This window comes from Leptopilina heterotoma, unplaced genomic scaffold (genome assembly GCF_015476425.1).
Source record: "Leptopilina heterotoma isolate Lh14 unplaced genomic scaffold, ASM1547642v1 Lhet_208, whole genome shotgun sequence".
NCBI lineage: Eukaryota > Metazoa > Arthropoda > Insecta > Hymenoptera > Figitidae > Leptopilina > Leptopilina heterotoma.
In genome coordinates this window covers 434,911-455,003 of record NW_025110923.1, presented here as the reverse complement: position 1 = coordinate 455,003, position 20,093 = coordinate 434,911, and the positions used below count along the sequence as shown (strand labels likewise).

Genomic DNA, 20,093 nt, shown 5'->3' with positions numbered 1-20,093 from the left:
AAGTCGCCATTTCGAATTATAAAATTTTAACCAAATATTCTAATTCAGTGTCTCCAAAAACCCCCAAATGCTCATTTTTAGCCAAATCCGAAAACTTAAAATTTTTTCGGTCGACATTTTGAAGCCCGCCATTTTGAATTTTAAAATTTTAACCAGATATTCGAAATCAGCGACCCCAAAAACCCCCCCAGTGAGCATTTTTAGTCAAATCAGAAAACTTTTCAATTTTTAAAGCCGCTAATTTGAAGCCGCCATTTTGAATTTTTAAATTTTAACCAAATATTCGAAATCAGCGACCCCAAAAACCCCTAAGTGAGTATTTTTAGTCAAATACGGAAACTTTTAAATTTTTAAGCCGCCATTTTGAATTTTTTAATTTTGATCAAATATTTGGATTCAGCGACCCCGAAAACATAAAATATAATAATACCAAGTAATTAAGAAAAAATATTTTTTTGCACATTTGTGGCACGAGAAGCTTATTTTGACTACACTGCTAAGGGGTTAAGAATCCTAGTCAATTTGACTATTTTTCTTAGCCACATTAACTAATTTTCTAGTCACTTTGACTATGTTTGACCTTAGTCTTTTAACTAGGTTTCCCTAGTGGATGCCTCTCATAACCAGGCAAACTAGTCAATTCCTGGTATACGGGTGCCAGAAATTTTTTTCAGTGTACTGCGCAGACATTTTAATTTACCTTGCCACGCAAGTTTGCTCCGCAAACTTTACACAAGGCGGACATTTGCCAATTTGCCACAAATTTGCTGCAAACTTGCATGCAAATTTGCGAAGTTTCCAATGCAAACTTTCTGCAAAATGTTGTGCTATTTGGGGGGGGGGCGTTCCAAGCCTCCATGCACTGACGATGATTTTTTTTTACTTTGTACTTTAATAGTGTTTAGGGTACTAAATAAGTGTGCCAACAAGATTTGCAAAATTTTTAATATTTTGCAAGATATTTGCAATCATATAATTTCGACACTTTTTTTCAGGAATTTTTATCTCGTAAACTATTAATCGTAGAAAAAAATTTTTTATTCAAAATTATAGAAAAAACATTGAACTTTAATAATACTATTTTTAAAAATAATTAAACTTAAGGGTCAGAATTTCTCAAACGGATCACCTAAAACTAAAAAATTTTCTTTTTGAACTAAAATAGTTTTTTTACGCTTAATATGGCTAAGAAAAATCCCTTAAAATATTAAGCCAAAAAAAAAATTTTTGTAAAAGTTATTAACAATTGAATTTTTTAGTACTGCTAAATTAACAAGTTTTTTTCTCGAGTTCCAGTTGACGGATTTTAAAATTAAAATATGGGTTTTTTTCGTCTTGAATTGAACTATTTGAATATATTTTTTGTTTTTAAATTTTTTTATTTTTTATAATTTTTAATATAATTTGTTTATAAAATGTTAATAAACAAATATGTTCTTAACGTCCTAACAAAAAAATTAAAATTGTATTCTATTCCGTAAATGTCTCCGAGTGTAAAACCGTTTCGAAAAAAAATGAGCCTGAATTAGAAAAAAAGTTATTAATTAAAAACTGCAGCTGTGTAGAGCTTTACATGACGTTAAACTCGCCCCGCGCACATTGTCATTTTTTACAATTTATTGTTCAAAATTGTCTGTAACCTACGAATTTTATCGGATTTTCATGGGCTTGTTCTTAAATTGAAGGGTATAAAATTTCTAAAAGATCTCACTAAACCAATTTTTGAATTTTAAATTGTTTATATTTTTTTTTGTTACTCAAAGTTAACAATTTACAATATTTTTAGAAAAAATCATGTTTATTTTTTTCATTTTTTCATTGTAGATGATTGGAATCAATTTAAATTAGTCCAGCATGACCACCAGACAAATAATAATGCATAATACAATTTATTTAAATTGTTGCAAACAATGTTAATTAACAAATAGATAACTTTGGTTTTTTTTGTAAAAAAATTTTTTTTTGCAGACAAATTTTAAAATTGATTCCAATCATCTGCAATGAAAAAAAAAATAAATAAACATGATTTTTTCTAAAAATATTGTAAATTGTTAACTTTGAGTAACAAAAAAAAATATAAACAATTTGAAATTCAAAAACTGGTTTAGTGGGGTCTTTTAGAAATTTTATCCCCTTTAATTTAAGACCAAGCCCATGAAAATCCGATAAAATTTGTAGGTTACAGACAATTTTGAACAGTAAATTGTAAAAAATGCCAATGTGTGCGGGGCGAGTTTAACGTCATGTAAAGCGCTACACAGCTGCAGTTTTTAATTAATAACTTTTTTTCTAATTCAGGCTCATTTTTTTCGAAACGGTTTTACACTCAGAGACATTTACGGAATAGAATACAATTTTAATTTTTTTGTTAGGACGTGAAGAACATATTTGTTTATTAACATTTTATAAACAAATTATATAAAAAATTATAAAAAAATTTAAAAACAAAAAATATATTCAAATAGTGCAATTCAAGACGAAAAAAACACATATTTTAATTTTAAAATCCGTCAACTGGAACTCGAGAAAAAAATTTGTTAATTTAGCAGTACTAAAAAATCCAATTGTTAATAACTTTTACAAAAAAATTTTTTTTGGCTTAATATTTTTAGGGATTCTTCTTAGCCATATTAAGCGTCAAAAAAACTATTTTGGTTCAAAAAGAAAATTTTTTAGTTTTAGGTGATCCGTTTGAGAAATTCTAACCTTTAATTTTTTAACAATTTGTTTAAACAATAATCACAGGCCGACACGATTTACTTTCCAAGAAGCAGACAATAATTTTCCGAAGGTTTTTGATGTGCTGAATCCGAATCCGGCCTCAAAATAGACCCTGCACGTCAGGTTTTCGAGATAATCACGTGTGGAAATTGCCCGACTTCGCCTTATTTAAAGAAGGGCACTGATGAGGATTTAGTGAGGCCAACCACACTAATAATGTCTAGATAGGTGATAATAGTGCACTGACTAGAATGCCTTCTTTTTCCAAATAGGAAAATCTAGCTGAATCTATTTATGCCCTTATTAAATATTTCAATCAGGCTCTGACTAGAATGCCCTTTTTGTCTAAACAGGGAAATCTATCTGGTATCTATTTATGCCCCTATTAAGTATTTAAATTAATTTTCAATTTCATTAAAAAATCCTAATTTCTAAATAATAAGCAATGAAATTAATCAGAAAAATAGTTCCAAACGCATATTAAAATACTATTTAAAGTTTAAAAACTATTTGAGCAAAAATATTTACGATTTTAAAAATTCGAAATATTGCACTTTTTCTCACAAGCGCTAAAGAAATGTTCTGTTTAGTATATAAGGACGATGAGAAAGTAGATTCATAGCGTGCGAGTTAGTGTTAGTTATGCGTTAGTGTTAGTGTTAAGTTAGTGATAGGTTGATTGGTCGAAACAGTGTTGTTTACATGTGTGTTTGTTCAGTGACTTGTTCAGTATTACTGGCGCAATATTACGTCTGTCCAAAATTTTTTCTTATGTATTTAGAAAAACTTATGAGGCGCTAAAGAGGCCCTCTAGTTAAATCCCCACATTGTGCTTTTCTATTCAGGCAGTGACAAGGCAATCTAGTTAGAACCTCTCTATCTTTCCACATCATCACCTGATATTTCAAGCGTGACGAAATTAGACGGGTCCTGACTAATTTTCCTAGTTTGCGCCTCACTAAACGAAAGGGCGTCTATTCAGGGCCTTACGAAGCACAGTGGGGCAAAAAACACGCTATTGGACAAATTAATTTTTAGACCACAATTTTTAACCGATTCACAAATTTTTTTTTTTCAATTAAAGCTAATAAAATTTTGCATAAAACGTACGTTTTTTATTTAAGAAAAAAATGTTCCGTTAATTGTTTATTAAATGTTAAATAAAAAAATGAGAAATTCTTTTTCTTTAAACAAATATTGTTGCTTATGAAAGCCTATTATATTATTAATAATTACCAAAAACATTATAGCCATGTTCTAAAAATGTTTTGAGACATTAACTATTTTGTTTAAACAATTTTTGCTTTTGTTATAAACAAATAAATTAACAAAAGCTTTTTTTAATATAATGTAAATTTAGTTACTAAATTTTGCATAATCTACTATACTTATGATATGCAAGTAAATATAGTTAAATTTATTGTTATAAACAATTACTTTTTGTTATGTTATAAACAATTTATTTATTAACAATTTTTATTTTTATTTTTTTAACACAAAGTTAGTTATATTTTTAAAACCAATATTATTATTAGTTACGATTTACAGGAAGTATTTTTTACTCTCATTTATTATTGTAACATTGTTTAAACAAAGCTTAATTAACAATTGCACCGTTTCTTTATTTTTAGTTGTTTAAGTCTCGTTTTTTTGTATATTTCCTTGTATATAAAGTAATTTCTTAACTTTTTGTCAAATTTCACATTTGTTAATAATTTGAATTGTTATTAACAATTGTTCAAAAATACTAAGGAGAAAATTTTTTTAAGACATAGTTTGAATATCATAAAAACAGAGTAGAATCAGCGAGGATAATTTCGAATGCACGTTGAGTGTACAAATCTTAACTTTAATTACACAATAAAAAGAAAATCTTAATTTAAAATCAATCTTCAATTCAACATTGTCTGTTTTTTATTTTTTATTTTCTTACTCTCTAAATTTTAATCAGTTAAAAATAACTGATTTAGAAGCAAAAAGTCAGTCACTGATTGTCAGTGAAAACCACGATTTTTAACTGATTCAAATTAAGAGAGTATGAATCAAATAGTTATTTTCTTATTTGTATGGTTGGTCATTGATTGGGTCCCACACTATGTTTTAAAAAAAATTTCTCCTTAATATTTTTTAACAATTGTTAATAACAATTCAAATTATTAACAAATGTGAAATTTGACAACAAGTTAAGAAATTACTTTATATACAAGGAAATATACAAAAAACGAGTTTTAAACAACTAAAAATAAAGAAACGGTGCAATTGTTAATTAAGCTTTGTTTAAACAATGTTACAATAATAAATGAGAGTAAAAAATACTTCCTGTAAATCGTAACTAATAATAATATTGGTTTTAAAAATATAACTAACTTTGTGTTAAAAAAATAAAAATAAAAATTGTTAATAAATAAATTGTTTATAACATAACAAAAAGTAATTGTTTATAACAATAAATTTAACTATATTTACTTGCATATCATAAGTATAGTAGATTATGCAAAATTTAGTAACTAAATTTATATTATATTAAAAAAAGCTTTTGTTAATTTATTTGTTTATAACAAAAGCAAAAATTGTTTAAACAAAATAGTTAATGTCTCAAAACATTTTTAGAACATGGCTATAATGTTTTTGGTAATTATTAATAATATAATAGGCTTTCATAAGCAACAATATTTAATGTAGGAAATTATTTGCTGATGAAGAATTTTAATTGAGGAAGATTTCGACTATATCAGCTATTAGTGACATCTATTAGACGTCAATTGAACTCTTTGGTTTAGAGTCAGGTGTTATTCTTAAGATAATTATTCGGATATGGTTGTCGGTAAATAATTATATTTTTGAATTTAATTTTTGATCTGAAAAAATAAGCTGCGTGAACGACTGCACTGTGCATCTGTGAGGACTCGAACCCCAGTTAATAGCTGCCTTTCGCGGGACTAACGCCTACCAATGCACCATGCCAACACAGCCTGGACGTGTGAAAGAAAAAGAATTTCTCATTTTTTTATTTAACATTTAATAAACAATTAACGGAACATTTTTTTCTTAAATGAAAAACGTACGTTTTATGCAAAATTTTATTAGCTTTAATTGAAAAAAAAAATTTTGTGAATCGGTTAAAAATTGTGGTCTAAAAATCAATTTGTCCAATAGCGTGTTTTTTGCCCCACTGTGGCGAAGTCCTATTTTCAATTTCTACACGGGATGCAAAAAACCTGTTTTTAGTTATATTTGATGTCATGTAACATCAAGAGATAATTTTTTGCCTAAAAGGTCAATATTGCATCTAAAAATGGTGCTCTTCCCCTTTAATATCCATTTTGAAAATTTTAAAAATCTTCATTTTTCTCTGAGTAATCGTTCATTGAATTTTCTGAGTTTGGCGAATTCTTCGAAAACTGAGTAGAAACAAACAAAACTTCGATAATAAAGAAGAATGTAACTACAAACATCTAAATTTTAAATAGTTCTGAGGATTTTCGATATAACTGAATACGAATTCGATGTCAGATTGACAGAATTCAAAATGGCATATTTTAGGCAAATACAATCAATTTTTTAAAAATCGTCTGCCATATTGTATCCGCCATTTTGAATTTTGTAAATCTGATATCGAATTCGTATTTAGTTATATCAAAAATCCTCAGAACTATTTAAAATTTAGATGTTTGTAGTAAAATTCTTCTTTATTATCGAAGTTTTGTCTGTTTATACTCAATTTTCGAAGAATTCACCAAACTCAGAAAATTCAATGAACGATTACTCAGAGAAAAATAAAGATTTTTAAAATTTTCAAAATGGATATCAAAGGGGAAGAGTAGCACTTTTAGATGCAATATTGACCTTTTAGGGAAAAAATTATCTCTTGATGTTACATGACATTTAATATAACTAAAAACAGGTTTTTTGCACTTTTAGGTTAAAATATCTCGAAAACTTGTCGTGCAGGATCTATTTTGAGGCCGAATTCGGATTCAGCACGTCAAAAACTTTCGGAAAAGTATTGTCTGCTTCTTGGAAAGTAAATTGAATCAAATTTTGTTGGCCTGTGATAATTTTTTAATGTTAATTTTGTTTATAAAGATGGTGATGGATTTTTTTTATTTTTTAAAAATAATCTTCATTATGTGCTGAAGCGACTGTGTAAATATAAAAATGGTTTTTTTTTGGTTTTTTTAAGAAATATTCTTTTGAAATTTTTACTGCACTTCTTTTACGCGCGTCACCGTCGACAGCGTCAACAGATTACTCAAACCACTAATGCAAATAATTATAATCATTGATATTTTTTATTTTTTATAAAATTATTTATATTTTTATAAATAATAATAATTTTTTACATTTTCAAACCACTAGGTATACGGTTTTAATTTTGCAAATGTACAAACTCTGGTTTAAAAAGAAAAATTTATATTGTTATATATTGTCTAGACTTGCAAAAACCCAAAGTCTATACAAAATTGTTAATATTGTAACAATATTGTTGTCGACGGTGACGTGCGTAAAAAAAGTCCAGTAAAAATTAAAAAAAATATTTCTCAAAAATATCCAAAAACACCGTTTTTATATTTATAAATAATGAAGTTTAAAAAAAAATAAAAAAAATCCATTACCATCTTCATAAACAAGATTAACATTAAAAAATTATTGTTTGAACAAGTTGTTAAGAAATTAAGTTTAATTATTTTAAAAAATAATATTATTAAATTTAAATGTTTTCTCAATAATTTTGAATAACAAAATTTTTTTCTACGATCAACAGTTTACGAGATAAAAATTCCCGAAAAAAGTGTCGAAATTATATGATTGCAAATATCTTGCAAAATGTTAAAAATTTTGCAAAAGATTTTGGCACACTTATTAAGGACCCTAAACACTATAAAATTACAAAGTATAAGCAAAATTAAGATTTCGTTAGTGCATGGAACCATGGAACGTCCATATAGTAACATTGTTTTTCAGACATTCCAGTGAACACTGTTATAGAATAATAACTTTCCATACCATGAAAACTCTTTTTTATTAATCTTTTGCTTTGACGATATGTATAATTATGTTACGGTAATAGTACGTAGCTGGTAAATGTTCAGATTCACCGGTAAATGTATACACTTACAATCTTTTAAAGACAACTGTTTTTGTAGGATTTTACATTAATTGACTCATACAAAAATTAAATTACTTTTATACAATGTTTATTAGTAATTTAATGTAAAAAGTCTTCTTTTTAAAATTTTGACAGCTTCATTGACAGTTGTCAACTGTCCATATTAGGGGAGTATAATCTAGGTCGGACCACCTTTTGACTTTTGTTTATAACTTTTTTTTAAAAATGAATTTGGTCAATTGAAGTATATTGTTGGAAAGTGCTGTTTAAGGGGGTCACCCCGTGTGATGGGTTCAAAAAATCGAAAAAATTTTTTTTTCATAAATCACATCTACAACATGTGTAGAATATGAGGGTAATAGTACATTGTACAACTAGTGGCGAAAATGTGATTTTTCAAGAGTGAAGCAATCACTCTCGAAAAATCATTCTTTCACCACGTGTTGTGCACTACGTTTACTCCAACGCCTTGCGAGGAAAGGTTTCTTCATGAGTTTCGTATAATTTTAATTTAACGAGTGCTTATGTTTAAAATAATAAAAGACGAATGTTTTGAGTGGGGAAGAAGTTAGATACAAAATATATCACGGTCTAAGAACAAGAAAAAAGAATTAGGTCATGATTTACTTTCGCCACGCTAAAAATTACTTTCGCCACGCCAAATTTTACTTTCGTCACGTTCTTCAGAGCAGTTGAGAAAAGTTCTACTTTCGCCACACTTTTCTACCAAGAAAAGGGCTCCTTTTAGAGCAAGCGTTGGAGAAAGAGATTTTTTTGATATTTGACATCCTAAGAAAGTTACAGCACTGAGAAGACAAGGACTTGCCAAGCGAACAATGTATTACTTAAACTTTGACAGGCGTTTTTCTTAAAACTGTGATTTTCAAACTGGCCTCCATGATATTTCAAAAACGGCTTGACCAATATCGCACAAATTTATAGGGCGTGTTCAGCACATATGTGGCTATGTCCCGAACTAGGATAATTGAAAAAGGTCAAGTTGTTTCTTTTTTATACAACAAAATATACCAAAAAATTACGTTTTTTTGAAAAAAAAATTTCAAAGCCGCGTAAAAAATTCAATTTTTAATATTTTAAAATAATTCTAGTTCCGGCGTTAGCCACATCCTTACAGATTGAAATGCCTTTTGATTTTTTTATTTTAGTTCAGTCAATTAGTCAGTATCGTGGACGCCGATAGACGGCGTTTTTATGATCATCATCACTTTCCAGTTTTTTAATTCGGAATCATTTAAATATTTTTACTTGCAAAAGTTTGAATTTGTTGTTAAAATGTAACTGAATATATGGTAAAAATTTTGAAGTCCTAAGTTTTCATGGTTCTTAAAAAGAAAATCCCAAAAAAACTCTTAAAAAACGTCTGCCACATGGGGTTACCCCCATAATAGAAACATTTCTGTACAAAGTAAATTGATTGGTTTTAAAATGAAAAAGTTAAAAAGATTTTTAAAAAAACTGCTACAAAAAATTTGTAGTCCAGGTTGGCCCTTACAGTCAAGGTCGACCCATGTTTGAAATTCAAAGGCCATTGCCGTTAAAAAATAAAATAACATGTTTAGAGTTAATGAAAATTGATCCTTTATTGTTTACATGAAATAATAAATAATAATATTTAAATAAACAAAATGTATAGGATTTAATAGTATTTTTCTAATATCTTTGACAAATTTTGCACTGAAATATTAATAAAATTAAATAAAAATATTAATAAGATTATCAATTAAATTATGAGTTATTCAGAATCGCAGTTTTTGCAAATGAAGTAGTAGCTCGTCCTCATCTTTGCGCATTTTAAGTACAAAGTGGCCAACCTTGATAGAAAGTAACATTACCGAATTGTTTTAACCATAAAGAAGTACGTTTCGGGATTCGATTTTTCACTTTGATTTTTTTCAACCATGAGTCCCACAAAATTTCTGCATGCTTGCCTAGACGATTTCATTTTTTTATCTTTTGTTAATGGATTTTCACATGATACAAAAAACTTTTTTTGTACCGATGTCACAGAAAACACTACTTTCGATTCTCCGAAAATATAATAGAACAAAAACTTGGTGGCGCTAGTCAACTTGTCCAAAAAATCACGAATGGCCTACCTTGACAGTGGTCCGACCTAGACTATACTCCTCTACATATCTATCTATTCAGGCTTAACACAGTGTTCTTAAAATACCTTTATATGCGAGTAATTTAATGTAAAACCTGTCAAAAACTCTCGTTTTTAAAAGCTTGACAGCTGTCAACTATTGATATTACACATTGCTATTTGAATTGTCCTTAGTGATCTTAAAATACATTTACATGCCCCGTGCAGAAATTAAAATGTGGGCCTGATAGGGTACTGGACAGTTTTCCCGATTTTTGGTGTGGCTCTGGGTAGAGAAACTGACCAGTGCCCAACTAGTGTGTGACGCTGTTCCCGACCAATGCCCTACTTAGGGAAAAACTGGTCAGGGCATCGTCAGTTTTTCTTAAAATTGCCCTATTTTGTGAGGCTAATTTTATTCAAAAGAAATTACAATAAAATTACTGTAATTAAAAATATTATTATATTAGAAACATAATGAACATATTCATTATATATACAACATATTTATACATAACATAATAAGGTATTATAGTCATTTTGACTAATTTAAAAGTGAAAATGATAAAAATAATATAATTTCAAGAAAAGAAAAACTTAAAAATTTTTGAAAAATATAATTTTTGGTTTTATGATTAATTCATTTTTCTTCATACCTCGATCTAAAGTACGTATTTCCTGCTTCGATTTCGCAGCAGAAAGTCGAAGATTTGTGCATTGGTCGATGCACAAGCTCGCCCTCTGTTAAAGCGGGAGCAAAAGTTGTAAGCTGTTCTGCATTACCGGCAGAGAATTTAAAGCGCGAGTGATCCAGGCGTATAGGGATTGACAGTTAACCTAAAAGCTTATTGTTTTTTTTTCTGGTGCTTTACTTTAAGAAAAAATGAATCAAAATGTAAAACTTTAGAATCTTTGAATATCGTAGGGAACATTCAATATGATCTCAATTTTGATGTAAACAAAAATGTATGTATCAAATACATAAATTTTATATTTCATAAAAAATTATAAATAATTTTTGTACTCTATCAGATTTGAAAAATAGTTAATACAATTAATAAATAAAAAAACTTATTTTATATTAGAAGGTTGTTTTTTATTACTTTCATTTATTCCTTTGGTCATTTATTGCAATTAATTATTTATTTAGTTGTTAAAATTGTAGTTATATTTGGATTTTGCTTGTCTTTTCGATGCCCCCCCCCCCGACCAGCAGCACTCGCTTCGTTCGTGCAGAAAATGTCGAGGCCGGCATCGAAAGTCAATAACGGCGTCTTTCTTTTAGAGAGAGATAGAGAAAAAGCCAGAGCTTCAGGAGTTGCCGATGGCGGCGCTGAAGCGGGGAGCAAAAGTAAAAGATGGCCGGCTGTCAAATCGAACGCGATTGCAAGATTTGTAATTAATAAATTATTAAGCGTACTTTCGGCCGGATATAAAGAAAAATAGTATACATTACACGGGCAAAAAGTTCGAAATTCCTGCATCGCGATGATGCAGGAATGTCGAACTTTCTGCCCTTATAATGTAATATACTATTTCTTTTGGAGGTTGTCGCTCCTTTCTGCCTCCTTAATTTTATAATATTAATAAAGGTTATAATTTTTGATTTCAAATGTATAAGTAATAATTAATATTTATTTAATAAATATTTTATTCAAATTTATTAATTATGTTTAAAAAATAGTTATTAAATATTATAGGTGTTAAATTTAACAATCTCTCCGAATCATTTTCTCACTTTAAGCTAATATAATATAAAATAATTATTATTATTAAAATAATATAATATATATATATACAAACCAAATGATAAATTCATCCTATTAATTAATAATTATTAAAATTCATTAAGTATAATTTATTAATAATTGTTTATTAATTATTATTTTTTAAATTCATAATTTTTATTTTTAAATAAATGTATAATAATTAATTATTTAATAACTATTATTATTCGTTATTTATAATTTAGTTGTTATTATTAATACAGTGAGTTCTCGCGAGTCGTTCAATTCTCGAAAATTTTCAAGATAATAAAACTCACGAGTCGTTCAACGCATAAGCCACGCCTCCAAGGCGATTTCAGGGATGTGTGAAACATATTTATCGCCCCGAAAGACACAATATTCAATGACTTTGGTCCGTTTAAATTACACAGCACTGAGCACCGGCGCGCGCATGCTAGAAATTGAACGACTCGTGAATCGGACACTGATCAGCTGTTGAACGACTGGCGAGTTTGAACGACTCGTGAGTTGAACGACTCGCGAGAACTCACTGTAAATAAACTTTATTATAATATTGTACTTAAAGAAAAAAAATTATATGTATTTTCGTTTTTTAAATATATTACCATAATTATTTTGTAAAGTGTTTTAAAAGAACACGCTTTTTTAACTTTAATAACTGTTTTAAAAAAGTTAATTTTAAAAAATTAAATTTATTTACATGCTTTTAAAACGAGGAAAACTGTCGAGGCCCTGATCAGAGCCCTATTTTATATCTAGTGAACACCCCACTTAGGGTTTTGGCCAGAATTTCTGGTCAAACCCATAAGATAAAAAAAATCTTAAAAATGTAGTATAATTACTCCGTTTAATTAATTTCTTCAATTGTTTATAATTTTATTATGGGAACTAATTTAAAAAACTTAATTCATTTACACTTTATTCAAACGAGGAAAACTGTCGAGGCCCTGATCAGAGCCCTATTTAATATCTAGTGAACACCTCACTTGGGGTTTTGGCCAGGAATTCTAGTTAAACCCCTAAAATAAAAAAATTATTAAATAACTAAAATAATGATTGCCTTTCATTGTTAATAGCTTCTACAACAAAAAGGAATTCTAAAAACTTTAGTAAAAAAAAATTTTAATAGGAAAAACTGTCGAGGCCCCAATCAGAACCCTGTTTTAAATGGGGCAAAGTGGGGCATTTTCTGCACGGGTGAGTAAATTAATGTAAAATCTAAAATCATGTCATTTTTAAAAGATTGTCACATTGAAAAAAATGGTAATGTCAATTTTGACATACGAGTATGGTTATGACGTATAGCTGAAACAGCATTTACTGTATTGCTGTACTTAAAATACAGTATTGGTGTTCTTCACATACATATGGCTGTTCTACACTGCGTATGACCGAAACAGCAATACTGTATGGCTGTTCCATATCCACCAATATAATATGTGAGAATTGGCCATATTTATGTCAGTATAAATATATTTTTTTCAGTACAGCTTTTTTAAAAAAAAAATTTTTTTTGACATCGGATTTCTGTTCAGTACATCTAAAACCATAAATATATACATATCGTCAAAGCAAAAGATTAATAAAAAAAGTTATCATACAAAATGTAAAAAAGTGCACTAATCCTATGTTAAATCCCATTTAAACTTTAACCCTTCGGTATCACGGATTAACATTGTTCGATTGGGCTGTTTTTGTGCACAGCTCATTTTTCTCACATTCTAAAGCAAATTCAGCCCGGCGATTAAAGAAATTCCAAATTTTGCAAAGTAACGGTCACCCTAATAAGTAGTTGTAGGAGACTAGTATTGGAATTGAAACCAGTATACAAGAACTAGAATATGTATAGACTGATACAAAATGTTATATAATTGTTACTTACTACTCTGCTTTAGACTTGATCGGTATCAAGCATTCTACATCTGCTAAAATATGATTTTAACAGAAGCAAACTTTTTAGTCGTCGTATGCAAAATAATATTCGCTCCATCATTGTTTCTCGTCGATTTTGTGAACTTTGTGAATTAGATGATGAAATTGTCTGGCAAAGTTGAATGAATTTTGATTAAATAATCAACAGGGAATAATATTGGGAAGTTTGTTGTGCTCGCTCTTGTTTCTCATATAGCACTTTGGAAAACGGTATGGTTCGTGCAATCTTGAATGTATTGTGAGTTGCAGCTTGTTTCCGAACTAACCAAACTAGGATGTCCAGGGAAATGGCATACTGTGATCAATGTTACACAAGGAAAGACCTATCCTCACCGACGCGACAACTGTTTTGATCATCTTGGTAGCTTATTCTCTAACTTTGACGTGTATATATATATATATATATATATATATATATATATCTCTGCACGTCTGGTTACTTTCCTACGTTTCGTTTCCATTTCTCTCTCTCTCATCTCCTTCACTATACTATATACCTACGTTTTCCCAGTTCCTTTTCATCTATATTCTGTGCACATGCACAGACGTAAAACTTTTCCAAGTATATTTCGAGAAGAACGACTTTCCAAAGCAAAAATTTTCCCACTTTCCTCCTTTCTACAATTCTTTTGTACAGTTGTACTGAAATTCTACCTACCATGAGGTAACTCGAGAAAGAAGGAAGAAAAAGTGACTCTTTTATTTTTCCAACAAGGATAATCGAAAATTGTCTCTTTGTATAGAGTAATTCAACACTGGTATTCTTTCTCTATTTAGGGAAATAATTCTGTTGTTCTTTATATAAATTATTAAATAGAATTATTTATTGACGTTCTCTAAAATTTATAATTTCGTTTCTTTCCACAAAAAAATCTAAATTAGCCAAAGTTATTCACTATTGTAGCAGTAATTAAATCTAATTAAAAACTTTTAAAAATATAAAATTTTGAACGTTTTTCCTTTTTTCAATGAAATTGTTAAACGTTGCTCGTAAAAAAATTCCTTAACCTCTTTGTAAAACTACACTGAAAAAAAAGTTCTGGTTGGAATTACCAGAAAACCTGTTTTTAACTAGAATTTCGTGTTAAATATTCCCTAACTAGATTTTTTCTGGTTAGGTTAACCAGAATTCTAGTTAACTTAACCAGAATTCTGGTTGTTTTAACTAGAATATCGTGTTAAATATACCCTAACCAGAACTTTTTTTTCACTATAGTGACACCATATGGCGACAAGGAAAAAAAATTTTCATACCTCAGGCACAAAATAGGCGCTTTTAGATAGCAGCCGACAGGAACTAAAAGCCATTCATTTGTCCACTTGAATGAAAATGGCGACCTTTTTTTCCCATGGGCAAAAAAAAACAGCTAGTCCCTTGCGTTATTTTTGCTCATGGGAAAAAAAGGCCGCCATTTTCATACAAGTCGAACAAGTGAATGACTTTTACTCCCTGTCGTCTGGAAAACACAAAAACTTGTTGAAAAATGGTATTAAAAATTTGTTGATATATGTTTTTTTTACTCACGTGCAACATTTAAGAAACCGCTTTCAACTTTTGTGTAAAATTTTGGTGCATCTGTTGACACTTCGCAACGATATTTACCACTCAAGTCCATTTGAACGTCTTTTATTATTACGGAATGTGAATTGCTTCGATTTACCTAAAAATGAAAAAGAAAATATTACATTTTTTTCTGTTAATTTGTTTTTGTAAAGAAATAAAAAAAATTGATATAAATTTTTATTAAAAGAATGCTCTTCTATTGAAATGAGAATTTGAAAGTATTAATTGAAATTGGAGAAAATTTAATTCAAATTTTGTAATGTATAATTAAGATTAGAAATTCGTTGAAATTTAATCGATACTTCAGTGTAATACAGTCCTATCTTCTGGTAATATTTTGTATAGTCCTATCTTCAGGTGATACTTTGTATCGTGCTGTCAAAAAGTAGGGTTAATGTATTAGCTGTTTTCTAAATGCATTTAAGTGGTTAAATTTTATTAATTCACACTAAATTTTTATATATTATGATAAAAAGTATCTCTTAAAATATAAAAAAATTATTGTTTCGAATGTAATCAATATTTTAAGTACCGTAATTTATTTTTTTTATTCACACCAAAATCTGTCAAATAAGAGATAGCACGGTACAAAACATCACCTCGAGATGGGACAGTTTAAAGTATTACCAGAAGATAGGATTGTATCACACTGAGGTATCGTAATATTTAATTAAGATTACATTTGATTAAAATTTGTGCCATTCAATTAAAGTTTGATTTTGTTCAAATTTATGTTTTGCACATTTTTGCTGTATTTTACTATATATATATATATGTTAGAAGTAAATTTTAATTATGTACTAATTTTTTTTTACTAAAATTGACTTCGGAATTGGTAAAATTAACTTTAGAATTAATGAAAATTGATATAAATGTGCAGAAATTTTAGGCAAATTATCTTTATTTACTTTAACTTAAAGGTAATCAAACCCTTGACATAAACTCTAATTAAAAAGCAATTTTTATCACATAATACAAATATAGGTAATTAAAATTATTATAACTAAATTTTAAAAGTATAAATATTATAGGGAGAAGCCCCCTAGTACCGTACACCTAAGGTTTTCATAAAAAAATTAAAATTAAATTAAAACAATAATTCAAAAAAGTTGACTTCGTTTATGAATTAATTAACTCTACAATATATAACACCAAAATCAATTAACAAAAATACAATATTTTATAAAATTTTCTTTTATTTGAAGACAGATTTAAAAAATTCAAAATGGCGACTACAAAAATTAAAAAAATTTCAGATTTGCTTTAAACTCGTTACTCGGGGGTTTTCGGGGTCGCTGATTACGAATATGATATCAGATTTTCAAAATTCAAAATGTCGGATCTAATATGGTGACCCAATATGGCGGATAATTTCAAGATTGATGCGATTCGATCGAAATTTGTTTCTCGGGGGTTTTTGGGGTAGCTGAATTCGAATTTGATGTTCGTTTTTCAAAATTCAAAATGTCGGATAATTTAAAAATTATTGCTATTCGATCAAGATTCGTTTTTTGGGGGTTTTTGGGGTACACTAAAAAATATATTTATGATACTGCCATAAATATGGCCAATACTCACATATTATATTGGTGGAAATGGGACAACCATACAGTGTTGCTGTTTTAGCGATACGCAGTGTAGAACAGCCATATTATACGTCCTTATTATACTCGTATGACAAAATCGACAATATCATTTTTTTCAGTGAAGCTGAATTCGAATTTGATGTTCGTTTTTCTTAATGCTAAATTGCGGATTCAATATAGCGACCAAATTTTCTGCATGTTGCCGAATTTTTATCAAAAACGTTTACTTAATCTTTTTACGTTTTTTTTGTTTTATTAAAAAATTCACAAGAATAAATATTTTTAGACACATTCATTAACTTTTAAAAAAGTAGGTCGCCATTTTGGATACGCAATTTTGATTTTTGAAAGAGGAACATCAAATTCGAATTCAGCGACCCCAAAAACCTCCGAGAAACGAATTTCAATCGAATCGCATCAATCGTGACATTATCCGCCATTTTTAATTTTGAAAATCTGACATTATATTCGTAATTAGCGAACCCGAAAACCCCCAAACAGCAAGTTTTAAGCAAATCCGATGGATTTTTAATTTTCTCGTCCGCCTTGTTGGATCCGCCATTTTGAATTTTGAAAATCTGATGGGTCAAATTTCAGAGTATGGGGGGGGGTCAATGGTAAAAAAATGTGTGTATATTTGGAAACACTTGTTTCTGTTGATTGGAAGGGGGCGGAGTGTTGTAGTAATTTATGACCTATTTTTATGTGACATGTGTTTAATTTACGATGTCAGCAAAAATTTGTAAAGTTGAGACGTGATTTTTGCCTTGATTGAAGGGAGAAGAGGGAGGGGGTAATGTTTGGTGAAAATTTTGGTTTGAAAATAATTCTGAGAAATATTTTCTGTGACATTTTTTGTTATGGGTAATAAATTTTTATGGCATTTTTTTGAATGGAACATTCAAATTATGATGTTAGTATAATTAGAAAAAAAATCGTATAGTCGCGTATCCTTTGTGTGAAAAAAGGAGCATTTTTTAAAGCAGTATAAAGACGTGCAAAACTATTGCAAAAATATCATTTATATTTGAGACACCAACTTAACTAGTTGAATTTATATTAAAAATAAAGAGATGGAATCAAATCACTTTGAAACTTTTGTGACTTGTGCTAAAGAAGCGGGGCGGTATCAATTGCCCAAAATTTAACTGCATACAGGAAAACTGCCCGCGTTCAAGTGCACCCTGGAAAACTGTACACAAGCAAATTTAAAAAATAAAATCATTAAATTAAATTTAAAAACTGTACAAATTTAAACTGCATACCGGTAAACTGACCACAGGAAAACTGCATACTATTAAAAATTGCAAATTATAATAAAAAAATGAAATTAATTATATGTATACAGTTAAACTGACCTCAGGAAAACTGCACAAAAGCTTATTTTCTATTAAATTTATTAAAAATAAGCTTTTGTGCAGTTTTCCTGAGGTCAGTTTAACTGTATACAGTTTAAATTAATTTTATTTTTTTATTAAAATTTGCAATTTTTAATAGTATGCAGTTTTCCTGTGGTCAGTTTACCGGTATGCAGTTTAAATTTGTACAGTTTTTAAATTTAATTTAATGATTTTATTTTTTAAATTTGCTTGTATACAGTTTTCCAGGGTGCACTGGAACGTGTGCAGTTTTCCTGTATACAGTTGAATTTTGGGCAATTGATACCGCCCCGCATCGTCTTATTATATTGAGAGAAGAGGGTCCATGTCCAAGTGAATGTGAAAAATTAATTAAATTAAATAAAAGAAGTATTTATAAAGTTAAGAAATATTTGTGTGATAATAGAGATAATTTGTCAGTAAATGAGAAACGAAGTATCATTGCATCATTAGCACTGTTAAAGGCATTTCAACAGAAATTTCGCCATTTATATATTAAAAGTGGTGGTCGTTTATCAGCTGGAAATCAAGAAGAAAATCATCGAATCAGGTGGGAAAACTTGGAGAATGCTTTTGATGGTCATGTGAAAACAGGTTCAATAGTGAATTTAAGACATAAAGATTTATATAATTTTTTAAAGGATTCAAAATTATTAACGATTAATAATGTAAAAGAAAGTTTAACAGAGCATGCAAATTTGAAAGTAAACGTTATTTTTTATGGTAGATTTGAAACTTTAAAACAAGGGGAAATGATTGATGAAATAAAGTATTTTAATACGAGAAATTCAATTATTTTTCCAACAACAGATTTAGATGATTGGTATATAAATAAAGTCAGAGATTGTGTATTGGTAGAAATTGAGAAATTTGAAGAGAAAGAATCGGGTTGGAGTTTGAAAGAAATTATTAATTTAGTTGTAAATATAAATAGATATGATGCATTTCAAGTTGGATATTCCACCTATATGGATTTACCATTAATGATTAGAAATAAGAAAGCTGTAATTAACATTGAGAACAATGGCCCTTATTGCTTTCTTTCGTCAATAACAGCTTTTTTATTTCCTGCAAGAGATCACGTAACTCGCACTGACTCATATCCCCACTACAGTACTATATTAAAATATGATGGTATTGAATTTCCAATTAGTTTTTCTCATATTAAAAGGTTTGAAAAAATGAATAATTTAAAAATAAATATTTATGGATTAGATGACTTTGATAAAAAACATAAATATACTGATATTGTTCCTATTTATGTAATTAAAGAAAAAGAAAATAATCCTGTCGTACATTTATAAATGATAGAGACTAATAAAATTGATGAAAACGAAAATGATAATTCGAAACCAATATACCATTTTGCTTTAATAAAGAATCTTTCCCGTTTAGTAAGATCACAGGTAACTAAAAAAAACAAAGTTTGTTATTATGTGATCGCTGCCTTTGTCGTTTTCTTGACAATAACTTATATAAAAGACATAGATTAGCGTGTGAGAATACGAATAAGTGTAAAGTAATTTTACCCGATGAGAATAATAATAATAATAATGTACAATTTGAAAATTATCGTTTTAAAGATAAGGTTCCATTTGTAATATATGCTGATACAGAATGCCTTTTAGAGCCTATTGCAGAGACAGACGCAAACACATGCAACGTTCAAAGGCACGTGCCTACAAGCGTAGCTTATACCATGCAGTGCGGCTTTGATGAGTCACTCTCACATACAAATCTTTATCGTGGTGGGGACTGTATACAGTGGTTTATGGGGTTACATGGGTCAAAACGTCCAGACAATGTATGATTGTTTAATTATTTTTTTTTTCATAAAATAAATAAATTTTTTATTTGAGTGTTTTTATATCTTAAAGTACACTATTAAAACAGTAACTTGTAAAAATTTCGTTAAAAAATATTTAAAATCAGGGCCGTACCTACAG

At 28.8% G+C, this 20,093-nt stretch overlaps 1 protein-coding gene across 2 annotated transcripts in view; it reads right to left on the bottom strand.

Annotated features, from left to right (window-relative positions):
• LOC122501297 overlaps positions 1 to 20,093 on the bottom strand; it is a 323,656-nt gene that overhangs the window by 54,898 nt on the left and 248,665 nt on the right. For both annotated transcript variants that reach the window (XM_043610645.1, XM_043610644.1), the window contains exon 3: positions 15,144 to 15,279. In XM_043610645.1, the coding sequence (XP_043466580.1) occupies positions 15,144 to 15,279 (136 nt within the window). The remainder of the gene's footprint in view (positions 1 to 15,143; positions 15,280 to 20,093) is intronic.